The sequence below is a fragment of the Electrona antarctica genome, assembly GCF_951216825.1.
Source record: "Electrona antarctica genome assembly, chromosome: 6".
NCBI lineage: Eukaryota > Metazoa > Chordata > Actinopteri > Myctophiformes > Myctophidae > Electrona > Electrona antarctica.
In genome coordinates, this window is record NC_136811.1 from 20,853,897 (window position 1) to 20,875,133 (window position 21,237).

The 21,237-nt window shown below is 42.4% G+C and overlaps 2 protein-coding genes across 13 annotated transcripts in view; both read left to right on the top strand.

Annotated features, from left to right (window-relative positions):
- The window catches only part of ubr5 (ubiquitin protein ligase E3 component n-recognin 5), a 42,336-nt gene extending 35,495 nt beyond the window's left edge, over positions 1–6,841 (top strand). For 4 of the 9 annotated variants that reach the window (XM_079504800.1, XM_079504804.1, XM_079504805.1 and 1 more), the window contains exons 44-58: positions 213–362; positions 883–1,100; positions 1,193–1,313; positions 1,969–2,314; positions 2,493–2,580; positions 2,693–2,837; positions 2,938–3,068; positions 3,393–3,453; positions 3,960–4,141; positions 4,617–4,701; positions 4,966–5,121; positions 5,292–5,405; positions 5,637–5,781; positions 5,889–5,974; positions 6,075–6,841. In XM_079504800.1, the coding sequence (XP_079360926.1) occupies positions 213–362; positions 883–1,100; positions 1,193–1,313; positions 1,969–2,314; positions 2,493–2,580; positions 2,693–2,837; positions 2,938–3,068; positions 3,393–3,453; positions 3,960–4,141; positions 4,617–4,701; positions 4,966–5,121; positions 5,292–5,405; positions 5,637–5,781; positions 5,889–5,974; positions 6,075–6,287 (2,241 nt within the window). In that variant the 3' untranslated portion in view covers positions 6,288–6,841. Of the gene's footprint in view, positions 1–212; positions 363–882; positions 1,101–1,192; positions 1,314–1,968; positions 2,342–2,492; positions 2,581–2,692; positions 2,838–2,937; positions 3,069–3,392; positions 3,454–3,959; positions 4,142–4,616; positions 4,702–4,965; positions 5,122–5,291; positions 5,406–5,636; positions 5,782–5,888; positions 5,975–6,074 lie in introns of all 9 variants that reach the window. The other 5 variants (XM_079504798.1, XM_079504802.1, XM_079504801.1 and 2 more) reach the window with 3 other exon arrangements.
- A 5,376-nt stretch (positions 6,842–12,217) lies between these two features.
- Positions 12,218–20,676, top strand: LOC306925671 (protein LYRIC-like). Of its 4 annotated transcripts, none has more exons than XR_013790280.1 (13): positions 12,220–12,897; positions 13,170–13,297; positions 13,974–14,055; positions 14,605–14,778; positions 15,292–15,444; positions 15,538–15,612; positions 15,743–15,808; positions 15,959–16,080; positions 16,623–16,727; positions 16,863–16,973; positions 17,592–17,706; positions 19,589–19,765; positions 19,805–20,676. XR_013790280.1 is itself a non-coding variant. In XM_079504660.1 (12 exons), the coding sequence occupies exons 1-12, from the start codon at positions 12,570–12,572 to the stop codon at positions 19,651–19,653; spliced, it is 1,521 nt and encodes a 506-aa protein (XP_079360786.1). In that variant the 5' UTR covers positions 12,218–12,569; the 3' UTR covers positions 19,654–20,676. The 4 variants fall into 4 exon arrangements, 2 of the variants coding, with proteins under 2 accessions (XP_079360786.1, XP_079360785.1); XR_013790281.1 differs by having other exon boundaries at positions 19,589–19,757; positions 19,851–20,676; XM_079504660.1 differs by having other exon boundaries at positions 12,218–12,897; positions 16,866–16,973; positions 19,589–20,676.
- The last annotated feature ends 561 nt before the right edge of the window (positions 20,677–21,237 follow it).

Genomic DNA, 21,237 nt, shown 5'->3' on the forward strand with positions numbered 1-21,237 from the left:
AATAGCTGAACTACAAGCTCACAACACCTTTGTTCCAACACTGCCATGATGCTATTGTTGGCTCTTGTCACCTTAATGAATTGGCCTGAATTTTATTTAATTTTCAACCGGCTATGAAAATGTCTGTCAAGTACAATAGCAAATACATAAATGTCAAAACATTGGCACTGAATGAGTTAATAATTGACCACTGTCTTGCACATGTCTTGCAGCCCAATGCAAGGAAGGAGGATCTGTTTGGTCGTCCCTCTCAGGGTCTGTACTCCTCCTCCTACATGGCGAGCAAAGGCCTGGCCGAGGCCAGCATGGACAGGAACTGCCTGGAGGTAAACATGGGCTCCTCTCTACCCTCCTCCTCTCAGGTATACCACACCTCCTCACTGGACAAACATACACTGGCAGCTGTGTTCTAATATCCACTGTGTTCTAACATACACTGGCAGCTGTGTTCTAATATCCACTGTCTACCAAAGCTGACACAATCTGGTATTGCCGGCAAGTGACACCATTGTGTGATGAAGCAAAAAATGTTAGCTTAACATAGTTTGCCAACTTGCCTCGGAGGGAAATGCCTGCCTATTCCTTTGAGGAAACTGTAGGTATTCAGCATTCAATGTCCTCTCCAGTCCTCTAAATTCAAAGTGGATTTGTATTCCTCATTTCACTCATGCACTTAAGTAGAAAGATTTGAGGACAAAATTGGATACTTGCAAGAGTCTTTCATGCTTTGTTTCATGCACATGTGGAGAGTGGATATTGGAACATAGCCAGTCTTCTAGCCCATTCTCAATTTCCATTGTCATCATCAAAACATCGTCATCTCCTCCCCACAGCACCTCTTCACATGACTAAAACAAATATCATCCTAAATCCCATGAACAGATCCTGCCCACCAAGATGTCTTACTCTGCCAACCTGAAGAACGTGATGAGCATGGAGACAGGCCAGCAAGGTAGTGAGGACCAGTCAATGACGGAGCAGGAGCTTGACATCCCAAAGCCAGGACCCTCGCCGCACGACCTCGCTGCCCAACTGAAGAGCAGTCTGCTAGCTGAGATCGGTCTCACCGAGAGTGATGGACCACCTTTGCCATCGTTTAGGTATTGTTGAAAAGCTAAATTCTGACTAGATAGATAATTAATGATTTTGGTGGGGTTCTCATGAAGATCTTCCATACTATCCGTGTCCGTAGACCTCACTGCAGTTTCATGGGGATGGTGATCTCCCACGACATGCTGCTTGGCCGCTGGCGTTTGTCCCTGGAACTGTTTGGACGTGTCTTCATGGAGGACGTGGGAGCAGAGCCAGGATCGGTGTGTTACAATATTTATACGTTTGTTTTGTGTGTTAAGAAACAATGTATAAGTTCAGCAGCATACAGACCTCCCTTAAACCTGTAAAAAGAAGATTCCATAACTCATTCAGAGCGGAAACCCCTATATGTAACTATACCTTTCAATCCGGGAATTGGGGTTAGACGATTCACTTACCTCCCGATACGATCTTGCTACCTAGAGTGCTGATTTGATTTATATTGAGATTCTGTGTGTTTTCTTTTATATTAATACATCATATAAACACATATATTGAATCATACACTTCAATGCATCCAGATGAATTTAATCCCTACTGGGAACCCCTTTTGGGGTTGTTGTTGCAATGTACAGTATATAGCAACATTCTTTTTATTTTAATAAATATTTTATGTTTTTGCACCTCCTGACCACTTCAGAAAACCTAGGTCAAGAGTTAGAAGGCGTTATTAGAATCAGCCTCGCGTCTAAATGGGTTAACTGAACGTGTCAAAGGAAAGATGAATGGATGGATTGAATGTTCTAATGTCGTTTAATTGAATCAATAGGTGGATGAATGAATAATGTCTTTTAATGAATTTGTCTTCCAAGAATACATTGATGGCTGTAATTAAAGTATAAGATTTTCACTGTCCTGTTGCTCTATATCACTCAGATCCTGACGGAGCTGGGTGGCTTTGAGGTGAAGGAATCCAAGTTCCGCAGGGAGATGGAGAAGCTGCGGAACCTCCAGTCCCGTGACCTGGCACTAGAGGTGGACCGTGATCGTGACCAACTCATACAGCAGACCATGCGTCAGCTGAACACACACTTTGGCCGACGATGCACCACCACTCCCATGGCTGTGCACCGTGTCAAGGTCACATTTAAGGACGAGCCGGGCGAGGGCAGTGGCGTGGCGCGCAGCTTCTACACAGCCATTGCCCTGGCCTTCCTGTCCACTGACAAGCTGCCCAATCTGGACTGTGTACAGAGTGTCAGCAAGGGCATGCAGGCCAGCAGTACGTGTCACCACGATTACAACTCAAGTATGACGATACATAGAATTATATCATGGAATTCAATTTCATTGATATAAAAGTTTCTGATAATAAAACTAGTCATCGCTTGGGTGAAGAGCAAATATTTCCAGATGGTTTTTCAGAGATAAAATGTGTGTGTGCGTGTGTCTGTGGTCAGATCTCATGCAACGCCTGAGGAACAGGGACAGGGAGAGGGAAAGGAGGAGTGGTGGACTTCGGGCTGGCTCCAGGAGAGACAGAGACCGGTAAACATCACAAGTCCCTCCTTTAAATGTTCCCCTTAAAATACATGTACTGAACTGGCTTCCTGCTAGACTGCTGGTAACCTCTGGTTGCCTTTCTGCATGTGAATGACAGGGACTCAAGGAGACAACTGTCCATTGACACCCGGCCTTTTAGGCCTGCGTCAGAGGGTAACCCAAGTGATGAGCCGGATCCACTGCCTGCTCATAGGCAGGCCCTGGGTGAAAGACTCTACCCACGTGTACACGCAATGCAACCGGTAACCAACATTATCAACACTGAACAAAAATGTGAATGGATTCAGTTGACAGAATGTAACCAGAGTTATCTCCCTCTGTGTCTGTATCTTTCTCCTAAAGGCTTTTGCCAGTAAAATCACAGGCATGCTGCTGGAGCTGTCTCCAGCACAACTGCTGCTGCTGCTGGCCAGCGAGGACTCGCTGAGGGCCAGGGTGGAAGAGGCAATGGAGCTTCTCATTGCACATGGAAGGTGTGACAAGCTACCCAATTGAATGCAGACGGTTCTGCCGCTCTAACTAGTTCTGATTTGTGTAATGGCACACCCACCCTTCCCGTGATATGGCAGAAATCATATTTGAGGCTTACAATGCTTTGTGAGCTTGTAATTTGTCCATTTTCAGTGTGCAACAAGGCACGCTACCGATAAACCAATAAATCAGGCAGAACAAGCTCAACGAAATAAAACGCTGCTCAGATGTCCTTGCCATAAAGAGTAGTAGACTGACAATTGAGCTCATTGTACTGATTTTAACTCCACAAATCTGATATCTCTCCTATCTCTTACCTCTTACAGGGAAAACGGTGCTGACAGTATATTGGACCTGGGTCTCCTGGAGACTCCAGAAAAAGCACAAGTAAACACACAGTCTCTTTATTTCTAGTCCACTCTGGCTTACAGTGACCAATTACAACCTTTCTTTACAGTGACCAATTACAACCTTTCTTTACAGTGACCAATTACAACCTTTCTTTCAATACAGACTGTCAGTTTGTAATGCTGTTAAATACAAAGGCTGTTTATCTTGCTGCTAAGATGATCTCTCTCCAATTGTCTTGCAATGTACCCAAGATGGATGTTTAACCCATTTAGGACTGGAACCCCTTTTGGGGGGTTTACCTTTCAATCGGGGAACCCTTTGGGTAGTGTTGCTATGTACAGTATGGCAACATCATTTATTTCTTTATTTTTGTGATCTTTGAATAAAATGGATAAAATAAAGATTTAGGAGGCAATTTTTAAAATGTGCCTCAGGTCTAAATGGGTTAATACACAGATTCATTCCAGATGCAATCCACTCTTAACCACTCATACACAAATGCCTCCTATCTCTTGGTGTGTGCGTGTTTTCTGTGGTTCTAGCAGCAGGAGAACCGTAAGCGCCATGGTTCCACACGCAGCGTGGTGGACATGGAGTTGGATGACCCAGATGACGGGGATGACAACGCTCCTCTATTCTACCAGCCTGGCAAGCGTGGCTTCTACTCCCCCCGGCCTGGCAAGAACACAGAAGCAAGGCTCAATTGCTTCCGCAACATCGGCAGGTAACAATTGGCAGATTGCTTAATGTTTGATTAATCAGATATGGAAAAGGAACTTTTATCTTAGACAAATACATTACTTATAATAATGTAATTCAAGGCATTACTTACGCCAGAATAACTTGGATTTACTCAGAATATGAAACATATTGTTGCGATGTGTCTTGAACTGTCTTCTGAGCTAATACTTGAGTAAGGCTATTTTGTTTAATTTGTTTACTTGTATATTTGGAATCTACAGACGGGTGACAAATTAAAGGAAAAAACCTGAATAACTGATTGGAGAAACAAATGCATCTTCTTCCATACAGGTGTACTGCATGATATAACTAAGCTAACTAGTTATGGTAATCATGCCATGTAGTACGTAATGTGGCCCATAAGTCAAGAGTGTTCGGTTACCTGTCTGTATGTAATATCCATAATGAAAGATTGTGTGGTGTAACAATTATTTATGTTTGTAATGTGTTTTCTGTAGGATACTTGGGCTTTGTCTGCTGCAGAATGAGCTTTGCCCAATTACATTGAACAGACATGTCATCAAGGTGCTGCTAGGAAGAAAGGTAAGTGTAAACCGATGATATAGACCTCAATATAGAGCGTGTTTCTTCATACTAACCACATGAACCCCAGTGTCCTATTATATGGCGGACATTCCGCAAAAATAGCAGATCTAGCAGATGGGATATTTTTGGCAATGCGATTTGGTGTGGATGTTAGCGCTAGTGAACCTAGTATAGACCCCTGGAGGACTCTGGCCAACTAACTTTTTAGGTTAAGTGAACTAGTCTCCAAGTAACGGTGGATGTATGTTATTGTTATTGCAGGTGAACTGGCATGACTTTGCGTTCTTCGACCCAGTGATGTATGAGAGCCTGCGGCAGCTCATCCGCCACTCACAGGCTGGTGAGGCTGAGGCAGTCTTTGCCGCCATGGACCTTGCGTTTGCCATCGACCTCTGCAAAGAGGAAGGCGCTGGACAGGTAAAGGATGATTCCCAATAAGACCAGTTCATTTTGCTTCTGGTCTTAAAGACTCCAATAACTCAGGGTGTACAAACCCCTAAGGTTCTATTTGGACCCCATTTTATTTATTATATTTCAGCAATGAATGAGATTGATATTTAACTAAAGGTTTCTGTGACATCTGTCAGGTGGAGCTACTCAATGGCGGGGTGAACATGCCAGTGACTCCTCTCAATGTGTACGAGTATGTGAGGAAATACGCAGAGCACCGAATGCTGGTGGTGGCAGAGCAACCTCTTCACGTGAGCATCAACAACGCCCTTAAATATGACCATGAATCCTGTTTTTTGCCATACCGGGGGGTACGGGGGCTGGGCTATAATATGTCTGTAACTGACTGATTCACCATTGTTGCATGCATGCGCATCAGTGCCACAGTGTGCTGCAAACAGCCAGCATGCCCCAGTATCCCATTTTGTATATATTACTCATGTCATACCACACCACTTATGTGAGTTGTGTTTCTTTACTAGGCGATGAGAAAGGGTCTGCTAGATGTGCTTCCCAAGAACTCCCTGGAGGATCTGACTGCAGAAGACTTCAGGCTGCTAGTAAATGGCTGTGGAGAGGTTAACGTGCAGATGCTCATCAGTTTCACCTCCTTCAATGATGAATCCGGTATGCCTGTTCCCCCTGTATTTGAAGTGTTGTGCTCATCTTATTCAAGTTGCATTTATATATTTTTGCTATGCTGAGAAAATATCTTTACTTCTTTGATTTCACAGGGGAAAATGCAGACAAATTGCTGCAGTTTAAACGCTGGTTTTGGTCCATTGTTGAGAAGATGAGCATGACTGAGAGGCAAGATCTGGTAAGTGCCCTGCAAATTATTTCAACCAATTCACTCTCAAGCCGTCTCAAAATGACAACACTTTAATATTGTTTTCCCGTAATTGTTGCTTGCTCCTCAGGTATACTTCTGGACCTCCAGTCCTTCTCTGCCAGCTAGTGAAGAGGGCTTCCAGCCAATGCCCTCCATCACCATCCGGCCTCCCGATGACCAGCACCTACCCACAGCCAACACCTGCATCTCTCGTCTCTACGTGCCACTCTACTCCTCCAAACAGATTCTCAAACAGAAACTTTTGCTAGCCATTAAGACCAAGAATTTTGGTTTCGTGTAGAGGTTAACAAAGACTAAAAGAAGAAAGAAACAGAGACACATCATGTTTACCGTTGTGTAATATTTGCCTAGCTCCATTTTTGTAGATTTATTTTTTGTCTATACAATTTTATGAAATTCGACATACTGTCGCTATCTCCCCAGGCGGTAATATTTGTTTGTGTTGTGAACACAGACGGCTTGTTCTTTCTATTTTATTTTTATTTTTTGTTTATGAAGAGGTATAAAGTCCAGAACATTCCTGCATTGGCATTGTAAAGACTTAAAGCCCACAGCTCTGCTCTATTCGCTTAAACCTTTACTTCCCAGGAATTTGGCTCGACAGCAAACTGTTAGCCGAACCCCAGCCAAAGATGACAGCAGTAGAACTATTTAAAATAAAGTAAAAAAAAAAAAGAAAAGAAAATGAGACACACTGTGATTATCGTTTTTTTCTTTTTCCCCCCTCCCTGCCCTAATACTATCACTGACAGTTCACTGCTGCCTTTGTGGAGAGTCATTTTTTTCTTGTATAGGGGGAGTATGGAATTTCAAAATAAACTTGGATGCAAATTATTCATTTGGTCTTTATTTATTATACCACCATATGTGTGTTGATTCTTTCTCCCAGTATCTCTTTGAACAATGAATCCTCACAATCGGCTGCTTTTTGTGACTGTTAACAGTACTACTGTCAACCTACTTCTGAATGGGTTTATGTGACCACTGTTGTAATGCTAGTTTTAAAATGTGGGGCAGCACAACTTCCCTGACTGTCTCCGGTCCAAGATTGTCAGAGGATCCATGGCTTGGTGGGAGTGGTTCTCTATCGGCCCTGACTACTTTGGCACTGGTTTCTACTTGGTTGACCTCAGAACTTTGGACTGCTAGAGTTTGTTTGGTGTTCTGTGTGCCATGTTTAAATTGAGTGTTCCTTTGCAAAGTCGTGACTACTCCAGGTCAAATCAACCTGTCATCAAAAAGTTGCATGATACTGGTTGGTTTACAAGCTCACAATGCATTTATAAATGTTTAGTGCTAATCGGTTCTCGAATCGGAACAGCAGGAGTGGTGCGACATACACAGTACCACTGGTGTGACGAGATCTGAGCAACAAAGTCGATATTTGTTTCTGCGCCTCACCTATGATCATGAAATGTGGGTCATGACCGAAAGAACAAGATGGCAGCCGAATTTAGGTTAGCTGTCAGTTCCCAGGGATATTAAGCACTCAGTCACCAGGTTGAGACTTGAGTACATCCGCTAGCTCCTTTTATGTGGAAAGGAGGCAATTCAATTGGTTCTGGCATCTAGTACGGCTGCCTCCTGGACGTCTCTAGAGGAGGTCTTTGCAGCATGTCCAGCTGGGAAGATACCACAGGACAGACCCAGGTTGGGGATTAACGCCTCAGGATCCCCCAGTTTAAAGTAAATGGTGCATTTATATAGCGCCTTTATCCAAAGCGCTTTACATAGATTGTGCATTACATTCACCCATTCACACACACATTCATACACCGATGGCAGCAGAAACCATGCAAGGCACCAACCAGCACATCAGGAGCAATTGGGTGTTCAGTGTCTTGCTCAAGGACACTTCGACACTAACTCTGGGGGAGCCCGTGTTCGAACTAACAACCTTGCGGTTACCATCCAGCCACTCTACCCCCACCATAGATGAGCCCGAGAAAGGGAAGTCTGGGATTCTCTTTTGGAACTGTTACCTCTGAAACCCGACTCCACATCAGTGGCTCTACTCAAAGTCCTGAGTGTCTTTATTTCCCATTTCACCTGAAATAAATATTGTACAAAAGTAATGCTACCCTATTAATCCTACCATTACATACAGTGACAAATATCACCCAACTTCCTTCCTTCCCCTTAACTCCGGCCAATGTGTTCATATAGATACTCGACAAAGCGAAACTGCGGATGCACCGCGATGGATTCAAACCCCCAACCTCCAGAGGTGGGCAGGCATCCAGGCTCTGCTTTGGTCATTTTTTTATCAGCATGTCGGCTGAGTGGTCAGATTCCATTTTATACTTGGGTCCTAGATTATGTATAAATAAAGTACTTATTATGATTCAGCTATATTTTGTCTTACAAGACAGTGATATAATTGTGGTTGACTCCCACACAAACGGACTGATTGAATATTTTATTAACAGTTTGCAAAACGTACAGTGGTACAATGATGCTAAAAGGATAGAGCGCTGAGGGCTTGTTTCCATTGTGATCCTATGTGTTTAATTCATCAAGACATTTAAAGACATAACATTGTTTTGTTTTGTTTTTGGGGGGAGGGGGGGGTCATTTCTGGTGTCAAGCTTAGAAGACTTGTCTAGGTCCAGTTACAAATTGCAGACAGGCGCTCTTTTATGGTTGTTTTGAATGAGGGTAGGGAGTCACACTTTCTGGTGGCTGTTGGTAGGGCATTCCACAGAATTTGGTGGCAGTAGCCTAGAACGAATTTAACCCCATGTTTGGGCCAAATCCGGGATGAATCAGAATCATCTTTATTGTCAGTCATGTTTAAAAGTTTAAAACACCTGTAAACAAGTTTTACAGTAAAACAGTGGGTGAAAGTTCATAGTTTTGAAGAAAGAGAGAAACAAAGTTTTGTTTGTTTTGAATGTTTGTTGTGGAGTATGGAACGGGGCCAGTGCTGTTTAGAATGAGCCAGCCAGTGCCCAGGGGCCCGATTAGGGTGACCAGATTGGCCCTTTGCATGGGACAGTGTCTCATTTCCAAGACTTTTCAGGCGTCCCACAAATTGAGACCCTGTCCCACATTGTGACTGGCAGGCAGCAGTGTTCAAATGCCCTAATAGTTAGTTTAGTTGTAAAGCTCTCAATTTGTGCAAGATGTCTTTTTAAGCCTGTTAAAATAACATGAGAAATATACCCTAGGCTACAATATCGAGTCGGCCATACATAACACCCATGACCAAAAATTAGCATTTTAAAACAAAATGTGAGGCGCCAGAGGGGTTTAATAACAAAATGATATGCAATATTTGGCCTATGGTCGAATATGACATCAGGCATTTAGTTGCTAACACCGTCCCAAGTGATACTTCTGTCCCTCAAATGAACAGTTTGGATCAAATAGCCTACTTTGATCATATTTGGAATTAATCATTGTCACCACCTAACACCTCTATACTTAATGGACCCGAGTTAAACTGTACTTGGTGCGTTCTTTTTCAGCCTACACAGTACACTATATATTCACCAAAAATAGAAGATCTACAAGCTCACAAGGGAGGGGGGGGGGGGGTGTGAATGTTCCCCCCAATAATAGGTACTGTATGATATGGGGTCTGTCCTAATGGAAACAAATATTCTCTCCAGTTTCCTCATGTCATATGGTCACTTCAGTAGTTAACATAGTCCGGGAGCCGTGGGGCTGAACGTGGTTTCGTCAGATAAAGTTTATTTCTCTAACTGATTCTTGTAGCTTGGGGTCACCTCTCACGAATTCAAGAGGGTGCCCAGTGATATCCCTTGGGCAAATTTAGTTATTAACCCCTTAATGCCTGAAATACTAACAAATCCCTGAAAATAAAGTTTTATGGTATTTCATGCGAATTACTTGGTCTAAATGCATCAAATTTGCTTTCTACATGCGTTTGTGGATGTGGATAGGCACAATGTAGTAGATTTATGATGAATGCATTATTAATTCATGCATATTAACCCCTTCATGCCTCAAACCCCCAAATCCCATAATATATATCGTTTAAATGCATCAAATTAGCTTTCTAGAGTGTTTATCCGCATGAATGTGGATATGTACAATATATTTGATTTCAGAATAGGGCATTTTTAGATATTAACCCCATCATGCTTAACACAGCAAAAGCCCATAAAATAGGCCTACAATAATTAATGCAAAAGCAACAAATTTGCATTCCAAAATAAATGCTTATTTGGAAGTGGTCATGTCCACCACACCTCCTTTCCTATGAATTAAGTCGATCACTTATTACTTTATTACACTTATTACTTTTATTACTTTATTACACTTATTACTGCAGGTCTTTAGGTAGATTGGTAGGGCTCAGTGGCCTGATAGATCTGTCTTTTTCCATCCAAACTACTCTCGGTCTCATGCTGGTGTAAGATGCCCATCAACATTTTGCCACAAAGATGTTTAAAAGTGGGGGATCTATACATTCTCAATTAATCTGTTGGTGGTAGTGCAGCTGGTTTGATGTACCTGCATGACCTTTCCCATTCTTTTCTCCCAGACTAGTAGTCTAGTTTCCTCCATAGTTTCCTTAACGGAACAGGACCTGAAGGTCCAGATGGCACTTGCTGGAGTGCCTATAGCACAAGATGAGGAGTGTGGAAATCAGACCTCAAAAGGCGGCTGTTTGTAGCTACAGTGATTGGAGGAGATATATCATGATAGGACATGGTATTTCTAGCTGACCCCCGTCTCCCTGGCATCTCTGCTGACTGACCTGATCATGACCATGATGTAATCACAGACTTCACAGTAGACCTATATCTCGAAGATTAGGTAGACATCACTGTCAGACAGGTATGTGGTTGACATCAGCTGGATGGTCCAAAGGTCTGATACATCAATGACAGTGACATCTGCTGTCTGCATCAGCAGCATTCCTCCCGAAGTGACGTCTTCAATGTGGACGTGGCTTTCTGAATTAGATCAATCACTTCTTTTCAATGTATTTAAATAATCGATTTTCACTCATCTTCTAACACCTTGCTCATGCTTCTAATCTTTTATTTTATTTTATATATCTTTCTTGGACTTTGTCTTTCTACAACAAAGTGCTGCCTCTTTTCCAATATGCATGTTCATATTTATACCTTGCTTATTAGATGATGCTGTTTATTATTATTACTGTTCATCTGTGTTGAGGACCCCCTCTAAAATGAGATGATGCATCTCAAGGGGCTTATCCTTTCAATAAAGGTATATACATTTGCATTCCATCCTCTGTGAACATGGCAGTTAAGACTGGTGCCAGCTCATAGGCAAGGGCGTCCTCCACATGAACATCACAGTCACTAGACAGGAGTACGATGACCATTGAATAGATATAATTTAGGTCATACACTTTGGAGTGTATCATTTGAATTGGATTTGGCTGTTGTTGCCACCATCTTCAACCTGAAAAGAAATATGCTACAGTTTCACTAATACAGATGGTAGAAAGCAGATTTGATACATTTGACTTGATTATTGTGCATACAATCTCATTCTCAAAAGATATATTTTATGGCATGTTGGGGTTTCCAGGCATGAAGGGGTTAATAATATGCATTAATAAATAATGCATTAATCATACATTTTATACATTTATACAATGTGGATTGCATATCCACATTCATAAACACTGTAGAAATCAAAGTTGATGCATTTAGACCAAGTATTTTTGCATGAAATACCATAAAACTCTATTTTGGGTGGATTCTTTTGTGTTTCGGGCATTAAGGGGCTAATAACAAAAAATGCCCAAAGGATATCACTGGGCACCCTCTTGAATTATTAAGAGGTGACCCCAAGCTACAAGAATCAGTTGACAAAAAAACTTTATCTGACGAAACCACGTTCAGCCAAAAATCACCCTTCGGTTCCCGGACTAGTATAGAGATTGGTTAAAATGAAGTTTTATTCATTAAAATAATGCATTTTGGTCAAGAGCTGAGATTTACCATGTCTTTTCTTCTCTTTAATTATTTTAAGTTTTGACCGTGAATTAGAAGCAGGAGTCCGAGTCCGTCGTACTCTATGGTCGTACTATGGTGCCGCGAGCAGCCGAAAATAGACGATCTGCAAGCCCACAACGCGTCACAAACGCGATTCGTCGAGGTCTTGCAGGTCGGCTATATTCAGTTGAGCGGCACCGCGGTCGCGTAACGACGAAGCATAAATGCGGTTATTATTAGCCAATCGGCGGGGCCCGTCGCTCTGTGGCGCCCTGCCCCCTTTCCTTGTAGCTGTCAGAATGGACGGTGCCATATGAGGTGAACCTCCAGCACTGTGGCAGTAGGTTGTACTGTCTGACTGCCGCTCCCTGCCGTCGGACGGCCCGTTATCTTATCAGCATATTATTAGCTCGTTAGCTTGCTAACACAGTCGGCTTTATGTGGATGTTGTTGCCGGGCGGGGAGTAGAGTAGCGTTAGGATATTTGCCATAATGTCGAAACCGTTCCGTTATTTTTAGCTAGCACTTGCAACTGCAAGCTAGCACAAGCTACGCTTAGTAGCAACCAAGCGTGACTAATCGGTCTGTTGAAATACCAACAAATATACACAATAGGGATGGAGAACTGGCAGGACGCGACCTCTCGGCAGGTCAAAGTTCTCACCAGCCGTTTGAATGAGCTGTTGAACAGCGGCCTGGAGCTGCTGCACTCTGAGCTCGGCGTGGATCTGGGACTGAAGCCCGATCTGATTCCGCCATGGGTTGTCATCTTGGCTGCATGCATCGGTCTGGTGCTAATGGTTGCTTTGTGGGCCTCGACCTGTCGGGCAATATGCAGGAAACGACGCGACTCGGTGGATGACTGCATTGAAATCAAAGCGGCTGTCAAGCATGTGGTCAAAGCCGAAGAGGTGAAGAAAAAGAAGAAGAAGCCGGAAAAGGCAAGTAGACTCTAATACAATTTCAATAATTACTCTTAGCAAAGCTAGCTAACTGGCTAACATCTCATCATCAGAATAGTCACCAGTTCAGTCGTGGTAATGAGCTAGCTTTGTGCATTGCTGCTGATTAAGCAGCTAGTGTCAGGCCGTGGCAGGCTAGACTTGGGTGCCACATGACACAATGCTTGTTTGAAAGGAAACTACGTGTACAGGCTGTTGATCAGGACTTTATTATGACCTCCTATCCCTGTCCGATCTGTTGTCTTATACAGAAAGCCCAGGCAGCCCAGCCAAATGGAAGGGCGGTTGCTGAAGAACCACAGGAGGAAGCCATAGTGGCAGAGGAGAGTGTGCCACATCACCAGGCACCTCCACCAGAAGTGAAGGCTGAACCGGTTGCGGAGGTAACCAACTACAGCCATGCAGTACCAAATCCACCCAAACCCTCTGAACTGAGCATCTCAATATATCTTACTCAAGATGTGTCTTGAAAATATTTGTGTTATTACATATGTTAATCTGCTATTACCATTAAAGTTGATATCATAATGTTATATTCTGTGGATCCCCTACAATTCCTGGAAGCAGAGGGTAGCCCCACACTAGTGGCAAGTCACACTCTGATGTGGACAGACCAGCTGGCAGTATCGGGTTACCATCTTAACTTGCAGATGCAGCATAATCCTGAAGGATGGCTCCTGACTTAGGACAGTGTCAGGTGTGGTTCGTTCATCAAGCGCTGCCTTCTAGAATCCGCAAAGCACTGTGACCCTTGATTGACATTAACAAGTTGGAACTTGTAGAAATCTCATTGCACAGAAGCCCAGCAGGTTTGTGGTGTTTTCAAAGAAAATGCTGACAGGTTTAGGGAGTCTTGGGTGGTGTATGTAATTTCACTTAAATATAGATGTGGTTTGAACATGGTGTTGCGATTGAGTATCTATGGCTCAGTGTAAGATCAGTGGCTTAGTCACTGCCCTTGGAGATGTAAACATACAATAGTGTCGTGTGTACTGTACAGTCAAGAGCTTGTATGTACAGTTTGTACACTCTCACTCTTCCCTGTTTCTGGTCTCCTAGGTGAAGAAGTCCAAGAAGAAGGCCAAACAGACGGCAAAGGAGACCAAGACTGGCACTGCTGATGGCAAAGAACCAGAAGGAGGTGAGATGTTATGAATCATGTGAGGATTCAGGAAAATTATGCTTCGGTTCATTCAGATCCCTTCATGTTATTCACCACTCTCTGTTCTCAGTTGCTAAAGCAGTCTTCACTGATTTTAAATGCATGATTGTTTTCAGCAGCCGAGTGACTCGGGTCACAAAAAAGGGGATGGTGGTCATTTGGGTCTGAATGTCCCCGCACTATTGGGGGATGCCTGGTCTATTTATTTTTCCTGACCGGCGCTGGTGCATGCTATGGTCTAGCACCGTTTCCATTTTGCTGCGCAATAGTCGTTGTGCATTGGCTGCATAGGTGCAGTAACTGCAGTTGCTCTAGTCTCAACTCGATCAAGGTGTCAGATGGGATAATACACAACAATATGAGTCATGAAGTCGACCCCGACCCAAATAATGTCCCCGCATTTTTACATCTTGATGGCAGCGGTGCCACTGCCACAACCCACCCCCACTAATCCATACTGTGTTTCCTAATCTTAATACTCTTGTGGTATTTTCCACACTAATACTTTCTCAATGTCTTGTTTCTCAGGCAATTGGGAGACCAAGGTCAGCAACAAGGAGAAGCGTGAGCAACGCAAGAAGGAAAAGCCACCGAGTGATGGCTCAGCCAGTCCTAGAGCAGGGGACATTCCAAATAGTGCTCCCCCAGAGCAACTCAAGACCACAGCAGCATCTGTGCCTTCCTCTCAGAAGAAGAAAAAAGGTATCGAGGAAATATATGGTGTATTTAATCTGAACTGTTTAAGCGTGTGTGTGTGTGTGTGTGTTAGTGTGAGAGAGATGCAGTCAGTGCATATGCACATGTATCAGCCCTCAAGGCTATCTTGCATAAACAGCCTAAATTGGCATTAGAGAGAGATGGTTCTCTCTGATGTGTTGTCGTCGAGTAGTCGTCAAGTTTTACTGGTCTCTAGTCTCGCTGACAAGATCGTTTATAAATACAGGCATTTGGGAACATCGAGTTTTCTGCTAGATGAAATGTGTGTGTGTATATATGAGTCTGTACATGTTTGTGTGCACCCCTGTTATAGGCAAAAATCAAAATTTAATTCTACCATCCATCCAGTTAATTACTGACCACTGACTCACGAATCATCTCATTTTATGGCTCATTCTAGTTAATAATAAGCTCCCTTTCTTCAAGGATTATACAAATGTTTTAAGTACATTGCCATTGTGTGTGGCTGAATATCATATGTTTGTCTCTTGGTGTTAGTTAACAGCAGTGAGGCAGCAATGCCAGCGCCTATGGTGGCTGGTGTTTTGAATGACAATCCTGTCAAGGTTTCATCTCATACAGCTGGTCAAGACAACAGTCACTCTTCTGCCAGTCGAGAAAAAAACTCCCTCTGGGGAAATGAGATTGATGGTAAAAGTCATCTTTTTACAATATATAGTTTACTATGTTGGTGTCTTGATGCCCGTCATCCACTCTGAGAACTGTTTAATATGTCTGTTTCAGGGTCCTGGACTGTAATTGAAAGTCCGATCAAGATATCTGACCCAAAAGCTGTGACCGTACATGAAGTAGTAGCAGGTAAGTGACAAATTGATAATGGAAAAATAACTGGATGTTGTGCTTCACTTGGTCCCCCACTAGATGGTGTAGTTTACCAAGAAATGACCTCTACCCTGCTAGGTTGACTCACTACTTTCTGTCTCTGCAGAGCCCCAAGCCTCTGAGCCGCTCTGGAGCAACCAGCCCAGAGTGGAGGATGAGTGGTCTGGATTGAGTAAGGATGAGACTATATTTTGTTTTGTTTGTCTCTGTCTACTTCTTAGTTATGATGCTACTTTACTGCCACATTTCTGGCGACTGTTCAGATCAATGGCAAGGAATAGTTGTACATATATTTTTTACTTCAGGGGTTTGTGTTTTTCAGATGGTGGTTCAGTGGACCCCAGCTCTGACTGGAATGCCCCCTCTGAGGCCTGGGGCAACTTTGAGGAGCCCATTCCAGAGCCCCCTGTGATCCTGGAGGAGCCCAGTCCTGAACCTGCCAAGGTTAAAGTTAACCTTCATAATAGAGTAGCTATAGTTTGTTTCAGGCTGAAAACAATAACATGGCTGCACTGAGCGTTCCAACTTTTGTGAACTAGGAAACGATACAAGGAAACTATACAAACTCAGAGAAACCGTTATCTTGTTGAACTAGTTAGAGAAACCGTTATCTTGTTGAACTAGTTAGAGAAACCGTTATCTTGTTGAACTAGTTGGCCTACAAAAAAAGTCCATTCAGGTTGTTTTATCCATTGTTATTTAATATTATGTAAATGGAGTACAGAATAGTGACAAGGGTTTTCACATCTGTCTATATCTTGGTGAGCTAGTTGGCCTACTAAAAAAAAGTATATTTAGGTTATTTTATCCATTGTTATTTAATATTATGTAAATGGATAACAGAATAGTGACAAGGGTTTTTCACGTCTGTCTTGAAGTATTGCCTTGCACTAATCCTGAGCACATTTTTTCATTTTCCACTGCATTTGAACCTCTCCAAGCTGTCCGGTCAATAAATTGGGCTGTTTTGAATGTGTTTTCCTCAGGATGAGGAGGAAGAGGAAAAGATGGAGACGGCTGCTGATGGAGTAGCTAAAACTAAAAAGAAGAAGAAGAAAAAGAAGAAGGCAGCTGAAGATGGAGATGCCCAGGTAATGCCCACCCCACACATGACCAAGTGACTGAATTAAATCCGTTTCACTGTATGACATGGTCTGGTAATGGCTGCGCCGATGCGGTGTGCTCGGCTGTGTTTCCATGCTCGTCAGTGCCTGTGTTTCTCTCAGGAGGTAGAGGAAGCAGAGAAGGAGGTTGTCTCAGAGGCTCCAGTGAAGAAACCGCAGCCCATTGAGGAGGCTGCTCCTGTGGTCCAGACAGTCAAGGCAGCTGCTGTAGAGGTCGGTGTCCAGCACAGGGCATGTTCTCTGGAAGGAACTCTTTCCTTTGTGAATCAATGGGTTTTTTATGGTTTTAAAGTGTATTTTATTTTGCATATCGTTGCTGTCGGGAGAAAACCACCTAAGTCCTTTTTTTTCATAAGTCAGTGCTATTGGACACCCTTTACGTCTGTGTGTTTTGAAAATATTGAACCAATGAAAAGTAGTAAAAGGCGCTTGGGGGGGGAAAAACCTCAACTCCATTGGACCCTCAAATGGTCTGCTAAAGTAACTAACTCCACCACCTCTCCCCCTCTCATAGAAGTAATTGACATAAAAAGTCACATCTTTCATGAGGCAGTATTGCTTTGTTTTCATTTCCTGAAAAAAATTATATTTTTAATTTCCTGAAATGTACATATTGGAGTTGTGTGTGTGTGTGTGTGTGTGTGTGTGTGTGTGTGTGTGTGTGTGTGTGTGTGTGTGTGTGTGTGTGTGTGTGTGTGTGTGTGTGTGTGTGTGTGTGTGTGTGTGTGTGTGTGTGTGTGTGTGTGTGTGTGTGTGTGTGTGTGTGTGTGTGTGTGTGTGTGACATAATCTACTTGTGTAATTTATGACTGCTGATGTGGTTACCTATTAGGCAAGAGTGGAACATCCAGTGAAGGAGAACACATCCCAGAAGCCCCCTGTCACACCAGTGCCACAGAAAGAGCCCACTGCCAAACAGAATGACATTGCTGCCCCAACACAACAAAGTATGTTTGACAGTATGCACATACAGACCATATTTACACAGTGGCTGTTTTTCTCTTGCGTCATAATGGCTGCAGTGTAAATATAGGGCCTCATCTATCAACGTTATTTAGACCAAATAATGGGCGTACAGCGAGATAAATTTTCGGCATTTATCATTCCAGCGCGACTTTGGACTTTTTTTTTCTCATTCAATTTTTTATTTGTTTTCTGATCAAGGAAAAACCGCATAATCATTTTACAGTATACAAAATTGAACTCAAAACACGCACGCACACACACACACAAAACCCCCTCCCTCCCCCCCATCCTATTCACAGAATAATCAACCCACAACACATCCATTACATCACCGGGTCAGTAAGTCTTTCAGGTCTGATATTAGGTCTGTCCACATTGAAATTGTGCCCTCTTGGGCCTGATTAATCCTTGCCGACGTCAATTCCAGATAAGCAATGTCCAAAAAGCTTCGCAGCCAATGTGTTTTTGAAACATCATGTGGGGGATTGATTCCAGCGTTGGGCTATGATCTTTTTGGCTGCCGTAAGCCCAGCCAACCAGACCTTCCGTGTCTTTGCCGTAAGAGGTAACATAGAATCATCGTTCAACAGATGTACATATGGATCCATCGGAAATTGTACTCCCAACAGATCTGTCAAAGTCCTTGTTACTCTTCCCCAAAACTCGAAAATCCCCGGACATTCCCATACCATATGAACAAATGAGCCCAGGGTTCCTGGGGCACAGAATGTGCAGTGTGGGTCAGGTGCCAATGCGACTTTGGACTTTGACGTACCTCACGCCAAGCTCTCGTAGGCTTTGTCTGCACCCGTTTGTCGTAGACAGGCGGAGAAGCATTGTATTCACTCCTAAAATGTATAGCTATAAAACTAATAAATAATACATGTGAAAAAAAGGCATACATCGAAGAAGTGTCATATGAAATTGGTAGGATATTTCCAACTGTACAATCAATTAAAATTGTACAATTAAAAGTATGTTTACAATTCAGCCATTTAAACAGTGCTTTACTGGTTCTGTTAAAACATGAGCGTATATGAGGTAACACACTTATTATAAATCCCTGTGGGAATATAACATTTAGATTTTGGCATAAATGGACATGCACGCCCATTTTATTTCCAAGTGACAATGACGAGCATAAGGGTGTGTTATTTAAATGACTGTTGGTTTCAGCTGTGACATTTACCAAAGCTCCAACCAAATTTACGCTAGGATTGGCTGTAGGATCAACTGATAAATCCCACGTGGTGAACGGTCATTCCTAAGCAAAATGTTAAGGCAGAATATACACTCATTGATAAATGACGCCCAAAGTCTATTAGCCTGATTTATTTAATTACTACTATTAATGCTCTATTTTTTTATTGTTCAAATAGCCGATCTACATCGACACATCGTGAGCTTGTAGATTGGCTATTTGAACTATTTAAAAGAAGTTTAGGGATAAGGAATAAGGCACTGGCGAAAATGGGGTCCTAGGTCTGAGTTATAGCTCATCTTCAATATAGACAACACAAGGCAATTCACTGCAAACAGACTTTTAGCCGCCTTTGTCAGTTCTCTCTAAGCTACACTAAGAAAGGTCCTTATATTCTCACTTTCTTCTATGTGAAATGAATAAGCAAGCAGGCAGCCAAAACGAGAATGATTCTTAAAGACCGGAATCTCTTGTTTGCTCATTTTCTTAAGTTCACTCTTTGAAGTCTGTCCCTACAGTATATCAGCCTTCTGTCCATTTGAACTATGTGTTTTCTTAGAATCACTATTTTATTTTTTTTGGTAAATGGTAAACAAATCATGGCAATGTGTTGTTGTGTTTTATTGCTGTGACTCATGTCCTCTGTTTGCTTCTCTCCACAGAGAAACTTGAGGAGAGCCAAGCCCCCAAGCCAGCGAAGAAGAAGAAGGCCAGGAGAGAGACATGAACCTTGAGTCCGCTCTACAGACCGCTGTATGAAACAGGCGCTATATCAACATCTGTTTATGCAACGACACTTTTTGTAGACCGAACTAAACTACAGTATGTGGTGTGGGGGAGCTAAACAACAGTAGCTAAACTACAGTATGTGGTGTGGGGGAGCTAAACAACAGTAGCTAAACTACAGTTTATGGTGTGGGGGAGCTAAACAAATTGAAATGAAAATCAAGACTCTGAACTCAGCTTTATATCATGTTGGTTGGTCAAAATCGAACCTAGTGCTAACTAATGTAATGCTGTTAATGATGATTCGAATAATGCATTTGGTACACTCTGTAATTATTAGAAATGTTTAGCAGTTTGATGTTTGCCATGTATACTGTATAGAGAATGAAAATGACCACAAGCATGTGGCCATGAAAGCAGAAACTGGCACGGCATCAATCTGCATAAGATTAGTCCATGATAATGGTCGTGTTTTCTTGGCTCTCTGGTTTTCAAGAGCTACTGTATGGTACAGTGGCTACTGTGGGGAATGAAGTCCTCCAGGAACACTATGTGTAAATCAAATTGTTTTTTTTAACAGCACTCATAACCGCAACAATGAGTTGCAATAGCAGCTTAACATGGTGTTGCCTTTAAACAAACTTCACAGGGAAATGTGTGTGGAATTAAAAAAAATAAAGACATCCAGGAAAGGGAATCATGTCTGTTCTGGAGTTTGCATTTAATGTCTGTAATCGCTCTGAACCTTTCACTTCACTGAATCCATCCGCTATAACCATTCATCTAATGTTGTACTGCTGTATGTGTTGAGACTGACTTGTTTCCTTGCCGTTACTTTTTACTGTGTGACTACCTTGTGGCCAGAGCCATATAGGAGCTTGTGATGTCCCATTGCAGTGTCATCGTCTAATGACTGTCCACCAGTGGTTGACTCAAAGTCCTCAAAACCTTTTCTAAAACCTCTTTGTAATAAAGAAAAGCTAAGCCATATGTAAAAAGACTAAATAAAGTCCCCTTTTCTATATTTGATTGTTTTGTGTGGATATGTTGATCTAAGATGCCAGTATTCAGAATTTCTGAAGTACAGCAGTTTAGCTTGTCTTTCTTTTCTTATTCAGCTTTTTCTTTTTTTTCCCCCACATAGGTCTATGTAGTATATTTTGTATGATGGAATAATGTGACATTTTTTTTCCTTACTAGTGTAAATCGCTCTGGATTAAGAGTGTCTGCTAAATGCCTAAAATATTAAATTGTAATATGGTAATCCAGTGCAGAATGTACTAGTTTTAGTGCAGTAGTTTTCAATCTAGACCTGCTCTATGAGGGAAATGATAATATTTTCACAGATGGATGAGGGTTTTACATTATGTCTGTGGGGTAATTAATTAGTTTGCATTTAGGTTTTCTTGATTGTTGTTGCTTGGCAAATTGTAAAGAAATATTGTTTTGCTACACTAAAGTTTGCTGCAGTTAATGTGTCCTTCAAAAAAAACACCATCATAGCCTATTGCATTTAGTTTCTTTAGGGTGCTGTACGTGCTAGTACAAATAAATTGTCCCTTCTATAGGCTATTTGGCAAATTTG

Coding starts and splice junctions, on each gene's coding strand:
- LOC306925671 (XM_079504659.1), top strand. CDS start 12,570: ATGGAGAACTGGCAGGACGCGACCTCTCGGCAGGTCAAAGTTCTCACC. Junction 13,298..13,973: donor AGGCTGAACCGGTTGCGGAG/GTAACCAACTAC, acceptor CTGGTCTCCTAG/GTGAAGAAGTCCAAGAAGAA. Junction 14,056..14,604: donor TGGCAAAGAACCAGAAGGAG/GTGAGATGTTAT, acceptor CTTGTTTCTCAG/GCAATTGGGAGACCAAGGTC.